This window comes from Mauremys mutica, chromosome 1 (assembly GCF_020497125.1).
Source record: "Mauremys mutica isolate MM-2020 ecotype Southern chromosome 1, ASM2049712v1, whole genome shotgun sequence".
Taxonomy (NCBI): Eukaryota; Metazoa; Chordata; order Testudines; family Geoemydidae; genus Mauremys; species Mauremys mutica.
In genome coordinates this window covers 47,197,356-47,217,849 of record NC_059072.1, presented here as the reverse complement: position 1 = coordinate 47,217,849, position 20,494 = coordinate 47,197,356, and the positions used below count along the sequence as shown (strand labels likewise).

The following is a 20,494-nucleotide window of genomic DNA, read 5'->3' as shown; positions in this document are numbered from 1 at the left end:
TATATACCCCAGCCGGCCCGTCCGCTCCTCAGTTCCTTCTTACCGCCCGTACGGCCAGTTGGAACAGTGGAGTGCTCTCTTACCTCCACAGCCCTAGCGTTTCTCCATCTCTTCAGTGTATATAGTTGGTTAACTTAGTTTAGTTGTTAGATTAGTTGAATAAGTTTAGTAGTTATAGTATAGTAAGGGAATTAGAGGGGTTAGCCCCTCTTCTTCCACAACCGGTGCGGGCTCATGCCCAAGGCACCGGGGTTTAAGCCCTGCGCAGCCTGCCAACGGCACATACCCATTGGCGGCCCACACGACTCCTGCCTGCGCTGCCTCGGGGAATCTCACAGGACAGATAAGTGCCCGATTTGCACGGCGTTTAAGCCGCGCACGAGAAAGGAGCGAGACTCTCGCCTCAAACAGCTCCTTACGGAGTCGGCACTTCAGCCTCCCGCTCCGTCCCCGGCGGCACCGAAACCGTCCTCGGCGCGCAGCGCACCAGTGGCACCGAGCCGCCCTGGTACCAACGTAGCTAAAGCTTCGCAGACGGCACCGAAGTCCCGGCACCGTTCCCTCTCTCCACCGAGGAAGCGGAAGACGGCGCACTCGGCTCCTAAGCCTCCAGCTTCGGGACAGCTTACCCAGCCATCACCGGCACCTCCGGCACCGGCTGTGGTAGTGCACAAGCTGTGCACGGTTCCGTTGACTCCGGCACCTCAAGAGCCGTCGAGTCCGGTACCTCCCTGCTCCCCGGTGCCGACCGCGGTCGAGCTGCATCTCCCGTCCACGCCTGAGACATTTGTGACGGCGAGAGAGCTTATTGAGCTCGCAGAGGCACCGAGCCTCCGGCCCCCGGCACCGCTGGTGCGGGCTGTTCAGTCGGTGGGCAAGCCGGCAATGATGCGGCCCCCGACCCCCGACAGACGGGATGGACGGCGCTCCAAGTCTCGGACCCGGTCACGATCCAGGAAACGGTCGCCGTCACACCGATCCCGATTCCGGCACCGATCTCTGTCTCGGTACCGCTCCCCGTCTTGGCACCGGTCGCAGTCCCGGTACTGCTCAGTATCGCGGTACCGGTCGCACTCCCGGCGACGCTCACGGTCCCGGTCACCGGACCGATGGTACCGTCGGAGGTTGGGCTCCCGGTACCGATCTCGACACCGCGACTCCCGAAGCCGCTCCCGTCACCGCCGATCGAGGTCGCAGTCAGGCTCCCGGTACCGAGGCAATCGATGGTCCCGATCTCCATCCTGGCACCGTGACGGCCGGCACCGATCCTCGGCACCGTCCGGGGACAAGCTGCCTCCTTCCACGGCGCTCTCCATCAGCGCCTCTGCCCCCCCGTGGCCTTCGCGTCAGCCATCCGTCACCTCCCAGGCGGGCAGCGGGACAGATCTCCGGGCTGCCTCTCCCGGTGGCGGAGGTCCCGGAAGACGAAGACCCAGTGACCAACGTCATCGGAGCCGAGGCCCCGATGCGGGTAGCCCTCCCGTTTATTAAGACAATTCAGAAAAATGCCACTACCATCTGGCAGTCGCCGGCGTCCGTCCCTCCTACTGCAAGGGGTGTTGAACGAAAATACTCGGTCCCCCCCCACGGGGTACGAGTATTTGTACACCCACCCCGCTCCAGACTCACTCGTCGTGCAGTCTGTTAACGACCGTGAGAGGCACGGACAGCCAGCCCCGGCGCCAAAGTCCAAGGACACCAGGCGCATGGACCTGTTGGGCCGGAAGGTGTATTCGGCGGGAGGTCTCCAACTTCGGATTGCAAACCAGTTGGCCCTCCTAGCTCGTTACACCTTTGACATTTTCGTGTCCCTCACTAAGTTTTCGGAGCTGATCCCGACGGCTTCCCGACAAGAGTTCTCGGCTCTTGTCGAAGAGGGCAGAAAAGCCTCCCGGTCCTCCATCCAGGCTGCTCTAGATTCGGCGGACTCAGGGGCCAGGACTTTGGCCTCCGGAGTGACTATGCGGCGCATCTCCTGGCTGCAGTCCTCCACCTTGCCGCCGGAAGTGCAGTATACCCTACAGGACCTCCCCTTTGAGACTCACGGTCTGTTCTCGGAGAAAACGGACTCCAGGATACAGACCCTCAAGGACGGTCGTATAGCTATTCGCACTCTGGGTAGGCACACGCCAGCTACCCAGAGGCGCTCTTTCCGGCAGCAACAACCCTACCGGCCATTTACCCAGGCCAGGTCAAGGCCCTATAATAGTCGGCGGAACGGTCTAAACCGCCGTAGGCCATCCGGCAGCAGGCGCAACCAGGCCCAGGCGTCGTCCAAGGCCCCGCAAGGGCCCAAACAACAGTTTTGATGGGACGCTCGAGGACGGCCCATCAGTCTCTTCCCCGGATCCAACCCCTTTGTTTTGCAACCGCCTTTCCCGCTTCTTCCCGGCGTGGTCCCAAATAACATCAGACAGCTGGGTACTTCGTACTATCCAGTATGGTTACCGCCTTCAGTTTATTTCGCCCCCTCCTTCCCGCCCACCTTCCCCGTCCCTCTTCAGGGACCCCTCTCATGAGCAATGCCTCTTACAAGAGGTCGAGACGCTGTTGAGTTTGGGTGCCATAGAGGAGGTGCAGGGGATTCTATTCCCGTTATTTCCTCATCCCCAAGGCAAAAGGAGGTCTCAGACCCATACTGGACCTCCGAGAGCTCAACAAGTACATGGTCAAGCTCAAATTTCGCATGGTAACCCTGGGGACCATCATTCCCTCCCTGGATCCGGGAGACTGGTTTGCCGCCCTCGATATGAAGGACGCGTACTTCCATATCGTGATCTACCCTCCCCATCGACGCTATCTACGTTTCATGGTCAACAGTGCGCACTACCAGTTTGCGGTACTACCCTTCGGCCTATCCACCGCGCTGAGGGTCTTCACCAAGTGCATGGCGGTAGTTGCTGCAGACCTCCGCCGTCGTCGAGTTCACGTCTACCCGTATCTCGACGACTGGCTGGTTCGCGGGCCATCCCAACAATTGGTAACAGACCAAATTTCCGAAATACTATCCCTGTTTCGGGTACTGGGCCTTCTCGTCAATGCCGAAAAGTCCTCACTGACTCCGTCACAGAGAGTGGAATTTATCGGAGCGGTCCTCGACTCCACGGTGGCCAGGGCCTGCCTCCCTCGAACTCGGCACCAGACGATGGTCTCCATCATCCGAGACCTGCACGCTTTTTCCACTACGACAGTTCGGTCCTGCCTACGCCTCCTGGGCCACATGGCATCGTGCACGTTTGTCACCGCCTATGCGAGGCTGCGCCTTCGCCCATTTCAATCCTGGCTGGCGTCAGTGTACCGCCCGCACCGTGACTCCATAGACAGGGTAGTCACGGTTACGAAGCCTACCCTCGCTTCGCTCAGCTGGTGGCTGGACCCAGAGGTCATGTGTGCAGGAGTCCGTTCCACTCTCCTCGTCCATCCATGACACTGACCACGGATGCCTCGGCGCTGGGATGGGGGGCCCACCTGGGCGACCTTCACACCCAGGGTCTCTGGTCGCCCCAGGAGCTCTCCCTCCACATCAACGTCCGGGAGCTGTGGGCAATTTGCTTGGCGTGCCACACCTTCCACGCCCGTCTGCAAGGCCAATGCGTAGCGGTGTTCATGGACAACACGACGGCGATGTTCTATGTGAACAAGCAGGGCAGAGCCCGCTCCTCCCCGCTCTGCAAGGAAGCGATGCTCCTGTGGGACTTCTGCGTGACCCACTCAATTCACCTGGAAGCGTCCTTTCTTCCGGGAGTGCAGAACACGCTGGCCGACCATCTCAGCAGGTCGTTCCTCTCCCACGAGTGGTCCCTCCGTCCAGATGTCGTGCATACAATCTTCCGGAGGTGGGGGTTTCCCCAGGTAGACCTATTTGCCTCCAAGGAGAACAGGAAGTGCCACCTGTTTTGCTCGTACCAGGGTCGCTCACCAGGCTCCCTGTCGGACGCATTCCTTTACTCCTGGACGGATCACCTCCTCTACGCCTTCCCTCCGTTCCCGCTCATGCACCGAGTGCTACTGAAGCTTCGGAGGGACAGAGCCCACGTCATATTCGTAGCTCCAGCCTGGCCGAGGCAGCACTGGTACACCCTGCTGCTCGAGCTCTCCGTTCGGGATCCCATCCCCCTTCCATTATGGCCGGACCTCATCACGCAGGACTTCGGCAGACTCCGCCATCCGAACCTGCAGTCCCTCCATCTTACAGCTTGGTACCTGCGTGGTTGACCCACGCAGAGAGGGACTGTTCGGCGGCAGTACAGCAAGTCCTGCTAGAGAGCAGAAAGCCTTCCACTCGCTCCACCTACCTTGCGAAATGGAAGCGGTTCGCGCTCTGGTGTGATCAACGAGGCCTCAATCCCTTCGTAGTCCCTGTCCCTACCATCCTGGACTACCTCTGGCACCTTAAGGAGCAAGGTCTTGCGGTCTCCTCCTTGAGGGTACACCTGGCAGCAGTGTCCGCCTTTCGTCCATCTATGGGAGGTCGGTCCATCTTCTCCAACCAGATGGTTTCCCGCTTCCTTAAAGGCCTGGACCACTTGTACCCGCCGGTGCGGCGTCCTGCCCCGACCTGGGATTTTAACCTCGTTCTGGCCAAGCTTATGGGACCGCCCTTCAAGCCTCTGGCCACGTGCTCTCTGCTCTACCTCTCCTGGAAGACAGCCTTCCTCGTCGCAATTACATCAGCGAGACGAGTCTCTGAGCTCCGTGCTCTAACGGTTGGTCCACCATACACCGTCTTCCACGGAGACAAGGTACAGCTTCGACCACACCCGGCCTTCCTCCCTAAGGTGGTGTCGGCGTTCCACCTCAACCAGGAGATCTTCCTCCCGGTCTTCTTCCCGAAGCCGCACGCCTCCCCTCGGGAGCAACAGCTTCACACCCTGGACGTCCGCAGGGCCCTTGCCTTTTACATCGAGCGGACGAAACCCTTCCGGCGTTTGACCCAGCTGTTTGTAGCAGTCGCCGACCGCATGAAGGGTGAGCCGGTCTCCTCGCAGCGGATTTCCTCCTGGGTAACGGCATGTATTCGGACATGCTACGAGCTTGCTCGCGTGCCACCATGCCGCCTCACTGCTCACTCGACGAGAGCGCATGCCTCGTCGGCCGCCTTCCTGGCCCATGTCCCAATCCAGGACATCTGTAGAGCGGCCACCTGGTCTTCTGTCCACACCTTCGCCTCCCACTACGCGTTGGTGCAGCAATCCAGAGACGATGCAGCCTTCGGCTCAGCAGTCTTACACTCTGCCACGTCTCACTCCGACCCCACCGCCTAGGTAAGGCTTGGGAATCACCTAACTGGAATGCATAGGAGCAATCACTCGAAGAAGAAAAGACGGTTACTCACCGTAGTAACTGTTGTTCTTCGAGATGTGTTGCTCCTATCCATTCCAGACCCGCCCTCCTTCCCCACTGTCGGAGTAGCCGGCAAGAAGGAACTGAGGAGCGGATGGGTCGGCAGGGGTATATATCCTGCGCTATAGCGGCGCCACTCCAGGGGGCACCCAGCCGACCCACCGAGTGTTGCTAGGGTAAAAATCTTCCGAAGAGTCGTGCACGCACGGCGCGCACACCTAACTGGAATGGATAGGAGCAACACATCTCGAAGAACAACAGTTACTACGGTGAGTAACCGTCTTTTCTCCAGAATCTGAGCTTTCCTTAAAAGAAGCCTCTAGCTGGTGTAGTTGTGAAGAAAAACACATTCAAAATATGAAGCAGTGTAACCAAACGCAGTGATGTCTGCCTGGGTTTGCAGAGCCTGAAGCAATAGCTCTGACATGTGAACTGCCTCATTCATTTTAGTGGTTGCTAATTCAGATGCCAATGATGATTAGTTAACGATTAGGTAACAATGTTGAAATGTAAGGTACACCAATGCTCAAAACACACAAGGCAGAAGCAGGATCATATTATGAAGACATAGACCAGCATTTCTCAAACACTGGGCATACTCCAGTATGTGTGAGGTAAAAGATGCATATATTAAGACATGGAGGCCTTTAGAACACTTGGCAGAATTGCAAGTAGGCAGAGGGCGTGGTTAATTCCATTTTCCTGAAGGGGCCATGCCTCATCTTTCAAAAGTTTGGGGAATGCTGAACTAAAGTATAAACCATTCAGATTTCCATAAAAACTATCAGACTGATTAAATACCTTCCTAAACTCTGTGTACAGCCATATTTATAAACTTCCAAAGGAACTCTGGTCAATACCTGGAATGTCATATGATTGACTTTACCAATCTACTGTTGTGTGATCAGCTTGCCAATAGGCATTAGTCTTCAGCTGTATAATTATATTTTTAAAATAAAAAAAGTCACAAAGACAGTATAGGCAACATCCAATATATAGCACTGAGCTGAACACTACCATTAATGTAGGAAGTAAGTTATAAACTCGCCAACCACTGAAAATGTCAAGAACAGTATGATTACTGTGCAGTCACTACATCAAAATGTACAATAAGTGAATTCAATCATAATAGGAGGTCTTTCAGTAAAATTACCTATACTATTGGCAGAGTGTACTATTAATGTTTTTAGTGGCTATATGTTTTTCATATTATGTTTATTCAAGATAACTGTTTAGAAACAAATGTTAAAAGATTTTTAAGTGCTTTAAATGGAAGTAAAATCCAATTTTCAGGGTTTTCTTGATTATTTTTTTGTACTACTTATTTATAGTGTAATGTTTTACAATCACACAATAAGACAAAGGGCCTGCTCCTGCTCCCATTGATGTAAATGGCAAAACTCTTGTTCACTTTAGTGGGGGCAGGGTTGGGCCCCATTGTCCAGTTCAGGATCATTACAGTCTAAGATTCTGACCCTGCAAATACTTAGGCACTGCTGAACATCAAACATGTGAGAAGTCCTACTGATGTTAAGTTGCTGTTTTCAGGATTGGGACCTAAGATTCTCATATAGGACCTTGGAGTCCATTTACTATAAAGTACTTTACAAGACTGAGCTTTATGGTCCCATAATTCTGTAAGCCTTCTGCACAGGACCACCCAGAGGATTCAGGGGGCCTGGGGTCTTCGGCAGCGGGGGGCCCCCACCGCTGAATTGCCACCGAAGACCCGGCACTTCGGCGGCGGGTCCCAGGGCGGAAGGACCACCGCTGCGGGTCTTCGGGGCACTTTGGCGGTGGGTCCTGGAGCGGAAGGACCCCCCGCCATTGAATTGCTGCTGAAGACCCGGAGCGGAAGAAGCTCCGGGGGCCCGGGCCCCGTGAGAGTTTTCCGGGTCCCCCGGAGCGAGTGAAGAACCCCGCTCCAGGGGCCCCGAAAAACTCTCGTGAGGGCCTGGGGCAAATTGCCCCATTTGCCCCCCCCCTCTTTGGGCGGCCCTGCTTCTACAGAGAAAGAGCTTGATATCAGTGGACTTTGGAACAGGTCCATAATTCCTGTTAAACTGAGCAAGCATCCTACACACACGGCACTTGCAAGAGCAGGCCTTAAACAGGTCTTTAAAAGACCCAAACTAAAAGACACAGTAAAGGTGGTTGTGCAGTTTATTTTGTTTACATGGAATTCCATGAAAAATTACTTTACTATGCAAAATACCCTGCTACAAGGAAAGGCTTTATTAAAAGGTGAATTATAAACCTATTTAATTCTGAACACTGATTCCCTGTAAATAAGCAGTCTAGAGTCTTATGTCTATTAGTTACGGCTCTTATGAGATTCAATTTTAAAAGCATGCTTTTTAAATTAAGCTTAATTTGAACTGGTAGATAGTAGTGAAAGCTAATTTCATTTCCATTTCCTCTGTTTAGAGCAGTGTACAAAGATGCTGATTTGTATCTCCTGGATTCTCCTTTTGGCTATTTAGATATTTTAACAGAAAAAGAAATATTTGAAAGGTACTGTATTTTTTCCAAGGTTTGTTTCTGGGAGTTCTGTCAAGCAGCACAATGCAAAGCACAAATCAAAGAAAGAAAACACTCCCTCCTCTATTTGTCACATAATTTGTATTAATATGCCCAAAATATAGAAGTGGTCAAAATGATACATAGTTTTTAGGAATGATTTTGGATGCTGTATTCAAAGCTATGTGACAATACATCACCTTTTGGCTAGCAGGCATCGGATACTCATTAAACCTGCCCATATAGTAATTGGACATATTGTAACTCCTATAGTTTATTCATCCCCAGATACAGTTATATATTCTCTGTCTCTCAGATTACACATACAATATTATAGTGAATGTGTGCACACATGACAAGTGCTTGTGGCATATTATCTTTAATAGTTTAAAATCGTTATCAACTGTTTCATGGGTGTTGGTGTTCATAGAAAAGAGTATTTTGTTCTTTTTTGTATAAATCCCAACAGGCTGGTCACATAAAAGGACCCACTGACCAGCTGGACAGGCGAGATTGACAGCAGACTGGGCAAGCACATATGTACCTATGTAAAGGACCCCCCCATAAGTCAATCATACAATAATTCCCTGCTCTCCATGAAGTTTCCCAGTCACGTCTGTGTGGTGTATGAAAGTTTTGCATGGCTGTGAGTGGGGGACTTACAAGCAGCTCAGCTGTGCCACTATTACATTAAGCCTAACTAGAGGACAGTGTCCATTCTTCTGCTCACCCCCCTGGCATCCCAGATAAACACTAATTGTGTGTTCCACCCACTTCTCTGCCATAAAGAAGCAAATGGGGTAAGAGTGGAAGTGATGAAAGCAATATGAAAGCATGGAGAGGAAACATTGAATGAATGCCCTGGTTTTAAAATGCATATAATTCTTTTGCTTTTTTTTGTAGCTGTGTTTGCAAGTTGATGGCAAATAAAACTAGAATCCTGGTGACTTCAAAACTGGAACATTTAAGGACAGCAGACAAAATATTAATTTTACATGAAGGGACCAGCTATTTCTATGGAACATTTTCTGAACTTCAGGCTCAGCGGCCTGACTTCAGCTCAAAGCTGATGGGATTTGATTCTTTTGATCAGTTCAGTCCAGAGAGAAGAAACTCAATTTTGAATGAAGCTCTTCGACGGTTTTCCATTGATGGAGATGGAGTAGGTTCCCGAAATGAATCCAAGAAGCAATCTTTTAAACAAACTACCGATTTCAATGAAAAAAGAAAGAACTCTATCATTATTAATCCACTTAATGCTAGCAGAAAGTTTTCAATAATACAGAAAGCCCCAGCACAGGCCAATGGGATAGAAGAAGGTTATAGTGAGCCACCAGAAAGAAGGTTGTCTCTGGTGCCCGATTCTGAACAGGGTGAGGCCATTCTGCCTCGGAGCAATTTACTAACCACAGGGCCCATGTTCCATGGACAGAGGAGGCAGTCTGTGCTGAACTTGATGACCCGCACCTCAATTAACCAGGGACAAAGCTTTTACAAAAAGGGGAGTACATCTGTACGTAAAATGTCGATGGTCCCCCAGTCTAATTTTTCTCCCGAGAGAGACATCTATGCTAGGCGCTTGTCTAAAGACAGTGTCTTGGAAATAAGTGATGAGATTAATGAAGAAGATTTGAAGGTATGTGCTGATTTGTATTGCCCTTCTTTTTAGATGGAATACTTTGCTGATAGCTTTGAGCACTAGTCTTCCTATGTTTCCCACCTTCCTTGTAATGCATTATGTGGTACTGCTCTATAGAGTGTCCTTTATTTTTTTATCTCAAATACCAGTTTGAAATTTAGTTAAAGAATTTATATATAATCTGAAAGAATTACTCTAGGAGGACTCTTTTGTTGCAATATCACTGCATCAGACCCTCAAGAATAGCTCCTGTCTACTTTTCAGATTTTATAACAAGTCATGTACAATTTTTGAAAACCATCTATTCCCTTACAGTTACCACCTTGTAAGAGTAAATATGTGGAAATCAAATTTGAAATCAAATTTGAAACTAAAGTTTGTGTGGTTTTTAAACTAAGAATCAAGAATGGACATTTGAAATGTTAACTCGTGGAATAAATTAAACCAATTGGAATAGTTACACACATTGAATGTAGCTATTCAATATTGCAGCTGATCAGGCTACAAGTTGATAGTATTTGATTTATAAAAAAACACTGAACAAATTTCACAAGGTGATGCAGACACTGGAGAGACGATTATGCTGGATTAGTTATAGTATAATGGAGTTTCTGTTAATAACTTTGTAGTTAAAACACAGATGAGATTTGCACTTAAAACAGGCCTAAACTCTCTCAATTTCACTCTTTAATGAATTCATTTCATTTCCAAGTTTGGCAAAGTTGCTGTTTGGAGGACAACTGATGTTTTCTAGGTCACTTTCTGAATGAAAATTTTGTACTTTTATTATTATTATTGTTACCATAGTGCCTAGGAGCCCTACACATGGACCAGGACTCTATCATGCTATGTGCTGTATACAATGAAGAAATGCTTAAAGCTCGTTATTATTTAAAAATTAGCATTTCTCACCTTTTCTTTTTACTGAGTGATCTTAGTAGAACAGAGGTTCCTCAAAGTTTCTGTATTGTTGAATTTCTTTGAAAGCTCATGTATAGGTAATGTTTGAAGAAATTAAGACATAATTAAGCTACTTTTTAGCAATGGTGTATTGATCTGAGGATTGTTATCATCAGGCTGTGTCAACAGCTCAAGTGATTTTTAAGTGGTGTCTTTATGCAAGAGGTAACTCAACAATTATCTTGCACTGAATAACTGATTTTTGGTTTGGTGACCGAACTAAAAAAATAAAAAAATTAAATTGTTTTAGGTCAAATAAAATGTTTTGTTTCTTTTGATTTTTTTTACCTTTAAAAAAAATCAATATGGATATAACATTCTAAATGGATTTCAAATGGGAAAGTCAAAATGAAAAATTTAGAATTTTCTTTATTTTTTCTTCTTCATTTTCCGCTAAAACAATTCAGCAAATTCTATATGAATTTGTGAAATGTTTTGGTCAACTTGAATATTCATTTTTCAGTAAAAGGTTTCACCTGAAAAATGTCACTCCTGCCTACAATTATCATCCCTCCTCTCCAGTCAAACTGATTGCTGCATTTCTGTCACTTAAAATGAATCTGTGCAGGAGGGATTGTAGTCACATATCAATAGTTCTTATGGATAGAGGTGGTCATTCTAACCATGTTCTTATTGATTATCCTGGCAGGAATGTTTTATTGATGATGCAGAAAGCATGAGTGCTGTTACTACCTGGAATACATATTACAGATACATTACAACCCACAAAAGCTTGACTTTTGTGCTAATTTTGTGTGTAATAATCTTTTTAATTGAGGTAAGACTATTCTGCTTGTAATATCATGTTATGTTTGTTCAGATTGAGCATTTTTATTTCAAATATAAAAGTATTTAGAGTCAACATTTTTGCATATGCATTTTTGTTGGCTGCTGACTTAATTACTGATGAGTGGTGTTGGGGTATTACTTTTTTGGTTTACTATTGTTTATCAAAGACAATGAGTTAGTGCAAGGCTGTACAAGATCCATAACCCCAAGAGCTAGATTCATACAAGGAATTTGGAACTCAAGTCCACACACCCGAGATCCTCCAACTTCTGCTTAGCTGCAGCTTCTCTCTCTAGGTGTCTAAATTTCCACCATTATAGTTCCCTAGGCACCTAAATTTCTACTAGTGAGCATGCGCACAGATGCCTTAATCTAGACACCCAAGTGCCTAGCTCATGTGTAAGCCCCAGATGGATCCTCATACTAGGTTTTCACCTGTCTATTGACCCTGTGGACCCAATCTGGTAGGCATGCTCAGAGCATTCCTAAAACCAAATAGGTGGAGGAGGAGATCTGAGTGTCTCCTTTATGCCCTGCAGCTCAGTGGAGAGTGTTCCAACCACTCAGTCTCTCTCTGAACCATTAAAAGTCAGGGCCCAGATTATTTTTGGTTTTACTTGTACTACACTTGCTAATTTTCTAAGGCCCAGCTCCTCAAAGGCACCCAAATACTTTCGAGAATCTGGGCCAAAGTCAATTTGCTTTATGCAAGGGTTTGCATCCTCAAAACTGAGAGAGAGGCCCCAGCCAGAGCATACACAGGGGCTTTGGACTGCATGGTAGTTTGGCACTGAGTGGAGTATGCTGCTCAGTTAATTGTTAGAAACCTAAAGAACACCTATTAGATCAGTTTAAAAAAATAAAAACCTTTATCTAACTGGAAGACAAAACCTAGGACATACTAGTATCTACTCAGTAAAATCCCTGTATAACTTCAGGGGTCAAAGACCAGTGAACAGATTAACAGGGTTGGGGATACTTATTCAGTTATTGCACAGAATGTATTTAGTCCCCGGTGGATATGTGCAGCATGACAAAATTTCCAACTCGAGTGAGAGTTACACACTCAGCATCACAGTGTTTCCTCTAATCGCTACCGCATGTATAGAGATTTATGATGGGCATGACCCTTTAGCAGTAGAGACTTTACCCTTGTAAACGGAGAGAATAGTGTCAAGTAAAAAGCTGAGACTGGAGCTCTATGTGGCAGCTTTTAGCAATAGAAGAGACACTGCTAGAGCACGCTACAGATCAGTCGTGTGCAACCTGCGGGCTGCATGCGACCCATCAGGGAAATCTGCTGGTGGGCCATGAGACAGTTTGTTTACATTGACCGCCTGCAGCTCCCAGTGGCCGCGGTTCACCGTTCCTGGCCAATGAGAGCTGCAGGAAGCGGTGGCCAGCACGTCTCTGCAACCCATGCCACTTCCTGTAGCTCCCATTGGCCAGGAACAGCGAACCGCGGCCACTGGGAGCTGCAGGTGGCTGTGCCTGCGGATGGTCAATGTAAACAAACTGTCTCGTGGCCTGCCAGCGGATTACCCTGATGGGCTGTGTGCAGCCCGCAGGCCGCAGGTTGCCCACCACTGCTATAGATGCTGCCTTAAAACTAGTAGAATGAGCTATTCTAGATCTAGAGATACCAGATTCATGACCCAACCAGGGCATTATTACAAGGAAAGTGTACAAGAACTTACCTTGTGGCCAAGTGTTGTACGTGTGCACATTTGCAAGAAGCTCATGGTCCTTAATGCCCAACTACAGTATCTAGATGCCAGAGTTGCTGAACTGGTAGGGCAGAGGAAGAAGTGGATACTCACAGAAAAGGCATGTAAGGATTCTGTAAAGCAGGCCCACTTCAGAACTGGCTCTCTGCATCCCTCAGATGAGAACGCTGGTCCTGTACTGGGAGGCAGCTAAGATGGAGATGGGCTGTGAGACATAGGAAGACGGGAGAAGATTTTGATTACTAGATTACTGTGACAGCTCTTCAGTAATTTATCTAGCTGGTGCAAAGATGGCAGATCTCATGAGACAGCTAAAACAAATTTCTAATAAGTATTGGGCTGCAATCTGTGGTAAGGCATATCTTGATAGTAGTGATGTGGGGAGATATAAGAGAGATGACCTAGGATCTACATTTAAATGATTAGGAATAAGGTTTAAGTATAAGATCTATCCAGTAGTTTTTTTCCTGAAATGCTTTCAGTATCATCAGATTAACTCAACAGGAGGCTCCACTGGGTCTCAGTGGATAGATAAGAATTTGGCATAAAAAGGAAGCTTTATATTTATTAGACACGGAGGGGTGTCATTGTGGGGCCAGGAGAGCCTATACAGAAGAGATGAGTTCCATTTTAAAGTGGAATGTGATTGCTGGCACAGCAAATTAACAGTGTGTTGAAGCGTTATTTAAAACTAGCAGCTGAGGGATAGGAGACATGCTGAGGAACACTCAGATCAGACAGAGAGATTGGTCAGAGAGAATGACAATACTACAGTAACTCCGATAGCAAAGGATTGGACGGAAATTACACCTGAACTGAACAGGAGGAAGAGGGACAGATTGAGCACAAGGGGTATATTCCTGAAAAGTAACAGTGTTAGACAAAGGATTAAAAAAAATTAGTAATGTGTTGAATTCTTTACTGTCACTTTAAGTCTTGACACATATTTCATATCTACTGGGAAGCAGTCTTGTTGTTTCAGTTGTTAACAAAATGTAATAATATTTAAAACAAAAGAAACTTCCAAACATATGGTAAGTGTCCCTTGTCACCAAGAATGCATTTTAGCAAATCGCTGTTAACCCCACAGTGTCAACAAATTCAAAATGTGCTTTGGTACTTGAATGCTTATAAAGTGTATGTATAAATGTCGTTCTCCTTGGGAGGTGCACTGAAGGGTTCCCTGTGGAAGGAGGAACAGAAGTGGCAAGGTGTTTGCTTCAAGGAAGTTTGAATTTCATGCATTTATAATGTTCTCTGTACAAATAATGGTGCAATAGACAATTACCATAGTTACGGAAAGAAGAAAAGGGAGTAAAAGAACATAAGGTAACAGAAAAAAATAATCGTACGTTCACTGATTGCAGGTGGCTGCTTCTTTGCTTGGGTTGTGGCTTCTCAGAGAGTAAGTATTGACTGCATTTTATTATGGGCTTGGGGAGTCTCTTTCTACTGCTGCTTTTTGTTAAAAAAAAGCCTCTTGATATCTGTTTATGAAGATCCTTAAGACTAGTCAAAAACATATAAGAACATAAGAACAACCATACTGGGTCAGACCATAGGTCCATCTAGCCCAGTATCCTGTCTTCTGACAGTGGCCAATGCCAGGTGCCCCAGAGGGAATGAACAAAACACGTAATCATCAAGTGATCCATCCCCTGTTGCTTATTACCAGCCTCTTGCAAACAGAGGCTAGGGACACCACCCCGCTACTAGCCATTGATGAACCTATCCTCCATGAAGTTATCTAGTTCTTTTTTGAACACTGTTATAGTTTTGGCCTTCACAGCATCATCTGGCAAAGAGTTCCACAGGTTGACTGTGTGTTGTGTGAAGAAATACTTCCTTTTGTTTGTTTTAAACCTGCTGCCTATCAATTTCATTTGGTGACACCTAGTTCATGTTACGAGAAGGAGTTAATAACACTTCCTTATTTATTTTCTCCACACCAGTCATGATTTTATAGACCTCTATTATAGCCCCTCCTTAGTCGTCTCTTTTCCAAGCTGAAACGTCCCAATCTCATTAATCGCTCCTCATATGGCAGCCGTTCCATACCCCTAATCATTGTTTCCCTTTTCTGAACCTTTGCCAATTCTAATGTATCTTTTTTGAGATGGGATGACCACATCTGTTTGCAGTATTCAAGATGTGGGCATACCATGGATTTATATAGAGGCAATATGATATTTTCTGTCTTATTATTGATCCCTTTCCTAATAATTCCCAACATTCTGTTTAATAAGGTTACTCTTATACTAATTCACTGAAGTGCTTTTGGCCTTACCCTATGTGGTTATGATACAGATGAAGCATTTTGTTTGTTTAATAATTTAGTTTGGCTCAATTCTTAATTAAAAGATTTTTTTTTTTAGAAAAGGATGAATTTACTACTAATGTAGGTTAGTTTTTATTAAATAACTCCTAATAAGGTGCATGAAACAGATTTTAGAAGATACTGTAGCTTTTGATAAGCACTCATGTATCTGAGAAGTGATAAATAAGCCATTTAGCATATTGGTAGCTGAACACAGAGATGACAATTTAGGCTTAATAGCCTATGGAGTGACAAATTAGTTGTGTTTTGTACATGCAGGTTGATGTTCAAGAAAGAAAAATCACCCATATGGATTTAGGACAAATGGAGCTTGTAGATACTACTCGTGTAATAGTGATAGTAAAAGGAACTAAGATGCTTTTGAACTTACTGTATTTTTTTTTAATTGCATTTCATAGAAGTGCTGCAAATGCGGCAAATATAACGCAGCCAAAAAATGCCAGCTCTGATGTGTCCAACAGCGCTACAGTGATTGTCACCGACACTAGCAACTACTATGTATTTTATATTTACGTGGGAGTGGCAGATACCCTGCTTGCCTTGGGACTCTTCAGAGGTTTACCCCTGGTGCATACTCTTATAACCGTTTCTAAAAATCTTCATCAGAAGATGCTGCATGCAGTTCTTCAGGCACCTATGTCAGTCGTCAACTCTTTGAAAGCAGGTAGTTAAGTTAGAAACTGACTAACTTAATGATTTATGCCTTTGATTTTAATTAAAGAATGCTTCATTCTGTTTAAAGGGCACCATTGTTTTTTCTACCCTCTCAGTTCAATTTTAAATGTTGCTACACCAAAAGTAATATAGGAATCTTGTAAAAAATTTTGACTGCATGTTAAGTACCACACATTTTAGATGTCTGCTTTGGTTTTGAAATATCTCCTTCAGGTTTTATAACAGTGTAAAAAAGACATAAAAACAGACAAGAGCTGAGTTCACTTTGGATAAAACTATTGTATAAGATACACAGTCAGCTCTACAGTAAGTCACCGAAGGTCAGATTCGGATACCCTTACTCACACTAAGTAATGTCTTAGTCGAGGGAGTCCCACTGAAGTGGATGGAATAAGGTGCTACTCAGCATGAGTAAGGGTATCAAAATCTGCCCCTAAAGTTGCTGGAGATTTTGTTACATAACTAATGCAGTAAGTGCCACTGTCATCTGTGTATGAAATTCCTGTTCTATCCTCATTTACTAAACTATACTTAAGAGTAGATAGCAGGAGACACTAGTAAATAGAAATGCACCAAAATGGGTCTCCATTTCATATAACTCCTTCTTATTACTAATTCTCTTCTTACTTTTTGTTATCATTATGCACATTAAGTCTGCTTGGAAGTCAGGAAGCTGATATTTTGAAATCAAATACCATGCTAATGCACAGACTATCCATATCTATTGCAAAATCTATTGCATGAGTGGTACAGCCTATCTGCCTTTGTCTCTCTTCCCCCATCCCATGTAAGCATGCATCTTCTATTACACTAACCTATTCTGAATTTTCCTGGGACTTCACTAACTAAAATAAAAGCTGTAGGGCTAAATTCAGTCCTGGTGTAAGCAGATGTAACTCCATTTACAAAAATGGAATAGCACTTACACCCAGGCTGAGTTTAGCGTAAAAGCTTTAAAAACATCATCTCAGTTAACATGTTCCATATGCAGAAAAGCTATCGCTTTAGTTAAAGCTGACATCTGTAGAACGTATTTATGTAACAATGACCCCTTTACCTGTTGCTTTATTTCTGTTTTTTCTATCTGTAGGTGGAATACTTAACAGATTCTCTAAAGATACAGCCATACTGGATGACCTACTGCCACTTACAATATTTGACTTCATTCAGGTTTGTAAAATCAGAGTTCTAGATATATTTGTTTATTTAGTCTTCCCCTGCAGTCACACAGCATGGATAACGCATCATATTAAATAAAAAGAACTAAGCAAAAAATTAGAATTCAACGTACATTTAGCTTGTTAGATTTTTTCCCCTTCTATTTAGCTGTAGGCCAGGGGTCAGCAATCTTTCAGAAGTGGTGTGCCAAGTCTTCATTTATTCACTTTAATTTAAGGTTTCGCATGCCAGTAATACATTTTAACATTTTTAAAAGATCTCTTTCTATAAGCTGTAATATATAACTAAAATATTGTTGTATGTAAAGTAAATAAGGTTTTTAAAATGTTTAAGAAGCTTCATTTAAAATTAAATTAAAACGCAGAGCCCCCCGGACTGGTGGGCAAGACCCGGGCAGTGCGAGTGCTGCTGAAAATCAGCTCATGTGCCGCCTTCGGCACGTGTGCCATAGGTTGCCTACCCCTGCTGTAGGCCATGATCTTAGCAGGATTCAGGAAACAATTGGACATTTAGATGGATAAATATCTCCAGAGTTACGGTAGTAAATACTTTTTAAAAAAAAGTTGGAAAGGATATAAATTCCTCATGCTTCAGGGCACAAGCCATCTGCTAATTACTGTGGGTTTGGTGGAAACATTGCCTGTGGCGAGGTTGTTCCATAACTGCATACTACAAGGCTACTTCCTCTGAAGCAACTGGTACTAGGAACTGTCAGAGACAGGATACTGGACCGGATAGACCATTGGGCAGATCCAGTATGGCAAGTCTTATGTTCAGTAAGAATATATGAAACTTCTTGAATTATAGTATTTTGGCAAGTCAAGAAGTAACACTATTAAAAACTATATTGAAATGAGAGAAATATGCAGCCAGATTTTGATGTAGCCCAGAAGCTGTGTATTACGACTTAGGAGACTTGACTTTAGAAGCAATCTAAGGGCCCATGCTCAGGCCATTGAAGCTGTGATGTATAATGGCGAGGCTTTGATTTTGATAAGGAGACCGGTTTACTGTCTTAAATGTTCTGGTTAATTTAATTCATATGCCTCGTAGAGCTGGTTGGGAAATTTCCATTGGAATGCTTTTCCAGTGGAAAATGCCCTTTTCACAAAAATCAACAGTTTTCCATAGGAAAGTTTCAATTATGAAAAAAAATCAATATTCTGCAGGCAGAAAATGAAATCGACAAGAGCTTTTCCAGGCAGGCAACCAGCAAGCAGAAAAATTTGATTTCTTCTGAAATGGAATTTTTCAGAATTTCTGTCCCATAAAAATGTGGTTTTTACTTTTCATCCCATATTGAGATACCAACTTTCCTGAAACCTTGAAGTTTTCCATGGGACAGAAATTCCATTTTCTGAGTTTAAATTATAGGTTGAAGAGAGGTTAAATTACAGTCTGTGAAGGGGAAACCCTGCTTATATTCTAGACAAGAATACCTATTTAGAAGGGAAAAGAAGCACCTACACAGAGCACTCAAAGGAAGTTCTCATAACTAAAGAGTCAGTTATGAAATGTAACATATCTTCTGCTGAAGCAGTCAGTCCAAGATCCCAATTCAAACCAGATAAGCAGTATTTAGGATTTAAAATAGCCAACCTCTTTACATGTGTATAACATAGTAGGGATTAGGCTTCAGTATAATGTTATTCATTATAATGACTTCACAAAACTACTTGAAAGCATGTACATTTTTAAAATTATACTTCTAGAGCTCCACTATTAAGAATTTAACTTGTTATGAAAATACAAGGGCACTTATTAAGCTGTGTGTGATATGGCTTGCTGTGGAAGTTCCACTTAGATATACAACTCCATTTTATACATTAGGATGTTTCAGGCAGGAAGCACTCATGTTCAGACTAAGAGGGTGCTCCTCTCTCAGAGGCCACAAATGAGATATCCTGAGCAAAGTCATGATTTCACACTGTTTGTTCTTGGACATTACTTTTCTCATTGTATGCCTAAAAGTCCCCTTTTAGTTTTCTTCTTAGTTTTCCATTTTCCATTAACAATTTGCTTCAGCGACTATGATCCATGAAGCCATTTCCTCTGGGAATTGTGGCCCAGATCCTGAAAAGTAACTCCCAGTGGGAGTTAGGCAGCTAAATACCTTTGAGGATCTAGGCTTATCTCTCTTTTCTACTTCTATTGCTCATGCAGGCAAGATCAGATACAAAAATGGCACAGCAACAGTAAGGACAGTGTAGCAGATTTGTAACCTCTGCAGAATTCAAGAGAATGACAGGAACCTGTGTTAAAGCAGGGTCATCACGGGACTGTATGATTCCTTGTCTTTGATTTGGGAGCTATATAATTTGACTGAATTTCAGATGAATGGTTCATTCTCCTCTTACAGTTACAATGGTTGTTACATTCTGCATTATGAAATGACGAGCAAACACAAACCCACTCTTGCATTACCACAAACTAGTGTAACACAGCCTGCAAAATTATATAACCCATGGTGCATCAGCCCAAAGATCCAGCTCTTAAAAACACATGTAAAATACAGTGAAGTATCTCATTGTTTACCATTGCAGCTACTATAGTAGGTGTTTGTCCACAAACCTTAGTGCTCCTATTAAATTGCTTAGATTCCAGATGAGGATTTTTTTAAATTAATACTCAAAAAAAAAAGTGAAGGATAGGAAATTTTTCCTTAGAAAATTTTATGTTAATATAGTGTTTGTGAAAGACACCAGACTGAGATCATTGGAAACTGAAGTCCTCTCTTATAGTCACAGACACCAAGAGCAGCAACTGTGCAAGTTTCTTTCCAGTGTGAAAGTTAATTCAGTGTCCATGGCCATTCAACCGTCACCTCCTGCTGAGATTGCCATTTGTCAGGAGGTTTTATGGTGGTATGAATATTTGTCTGCTAGAAAATGATTTGAGACTACTATTTCAAAACTCAACAGTTTTCAGTCACTTACTGACGAGGCCTGGATTCAACCAGTGATTTAGAGGTGAAAGTTATCACCTTTTTTACAGAGCAGCTCTTGCAGTAGCTAGAGGCCACTGATTTACTTGATTGAAGTAACGAAGTTGAATGGTACATAGGCCTCAATGGGTGATTCATCACCAATCTCTAATCTGTAAAATGAAAATGTACTGCATCAATACTATTTTTTCTTTCATCCTACAGTTAATACTGATTGTGACTGGCGCCATAATAGTAGTCTCAATTTTACAGCCCTACATCTTCCTGGCATCAGTGCCTGTGATAGGAGCCTTTATTATGTTAAGGGCATATTTTCTCCACACTTCTCAGCAGCTGAAACAACTGGAATCTGAAGGTATGTGTGATGCTTCTCGGGGTAC

The 20,494-nt window shown here is 44.6% G+C and overlaps 1 protein-coding gene across 1 annotated transcript in view; it reads left to right on the top strand.

Moving 5' to 3' along the window:
* The window catches only part of CFTR (CF transmembrane conductance regulator), a 145,914-nt gene that overhangs the window by 65,189 nt on the left and 60,231 nt on the right, over positions 1-20,494 (top strand). The window contains exons 13-19 of the mRNA XM_045002362.1: positions 7,771-7,857; positions 8,767-9,499; positions 11,112-11,240; positions 14,346-14,383; positions 15,715-15,980; positions 17,082-17,161; positions 20,319-20,469. Coding sequence (XP_044858297.1) covers positions 7,771-7,857; positions 8,767-9,499; positions 11,112-11,240; positions 14,346-14,383; positions 15,715-15,980; positions 17,082-17,161; positions 20,319-20,469 — 1,484 coding nt within the window. The remainder of the gene's footprint in view (positions 1-7,770; positions 7,858-8,766; positions 9,500-11,111; positions 11,241-14,345; positions 14,384-15,714; positions 15,981-17,081; positions 17,162-20,318; positions 20,470-20,494) is intronic.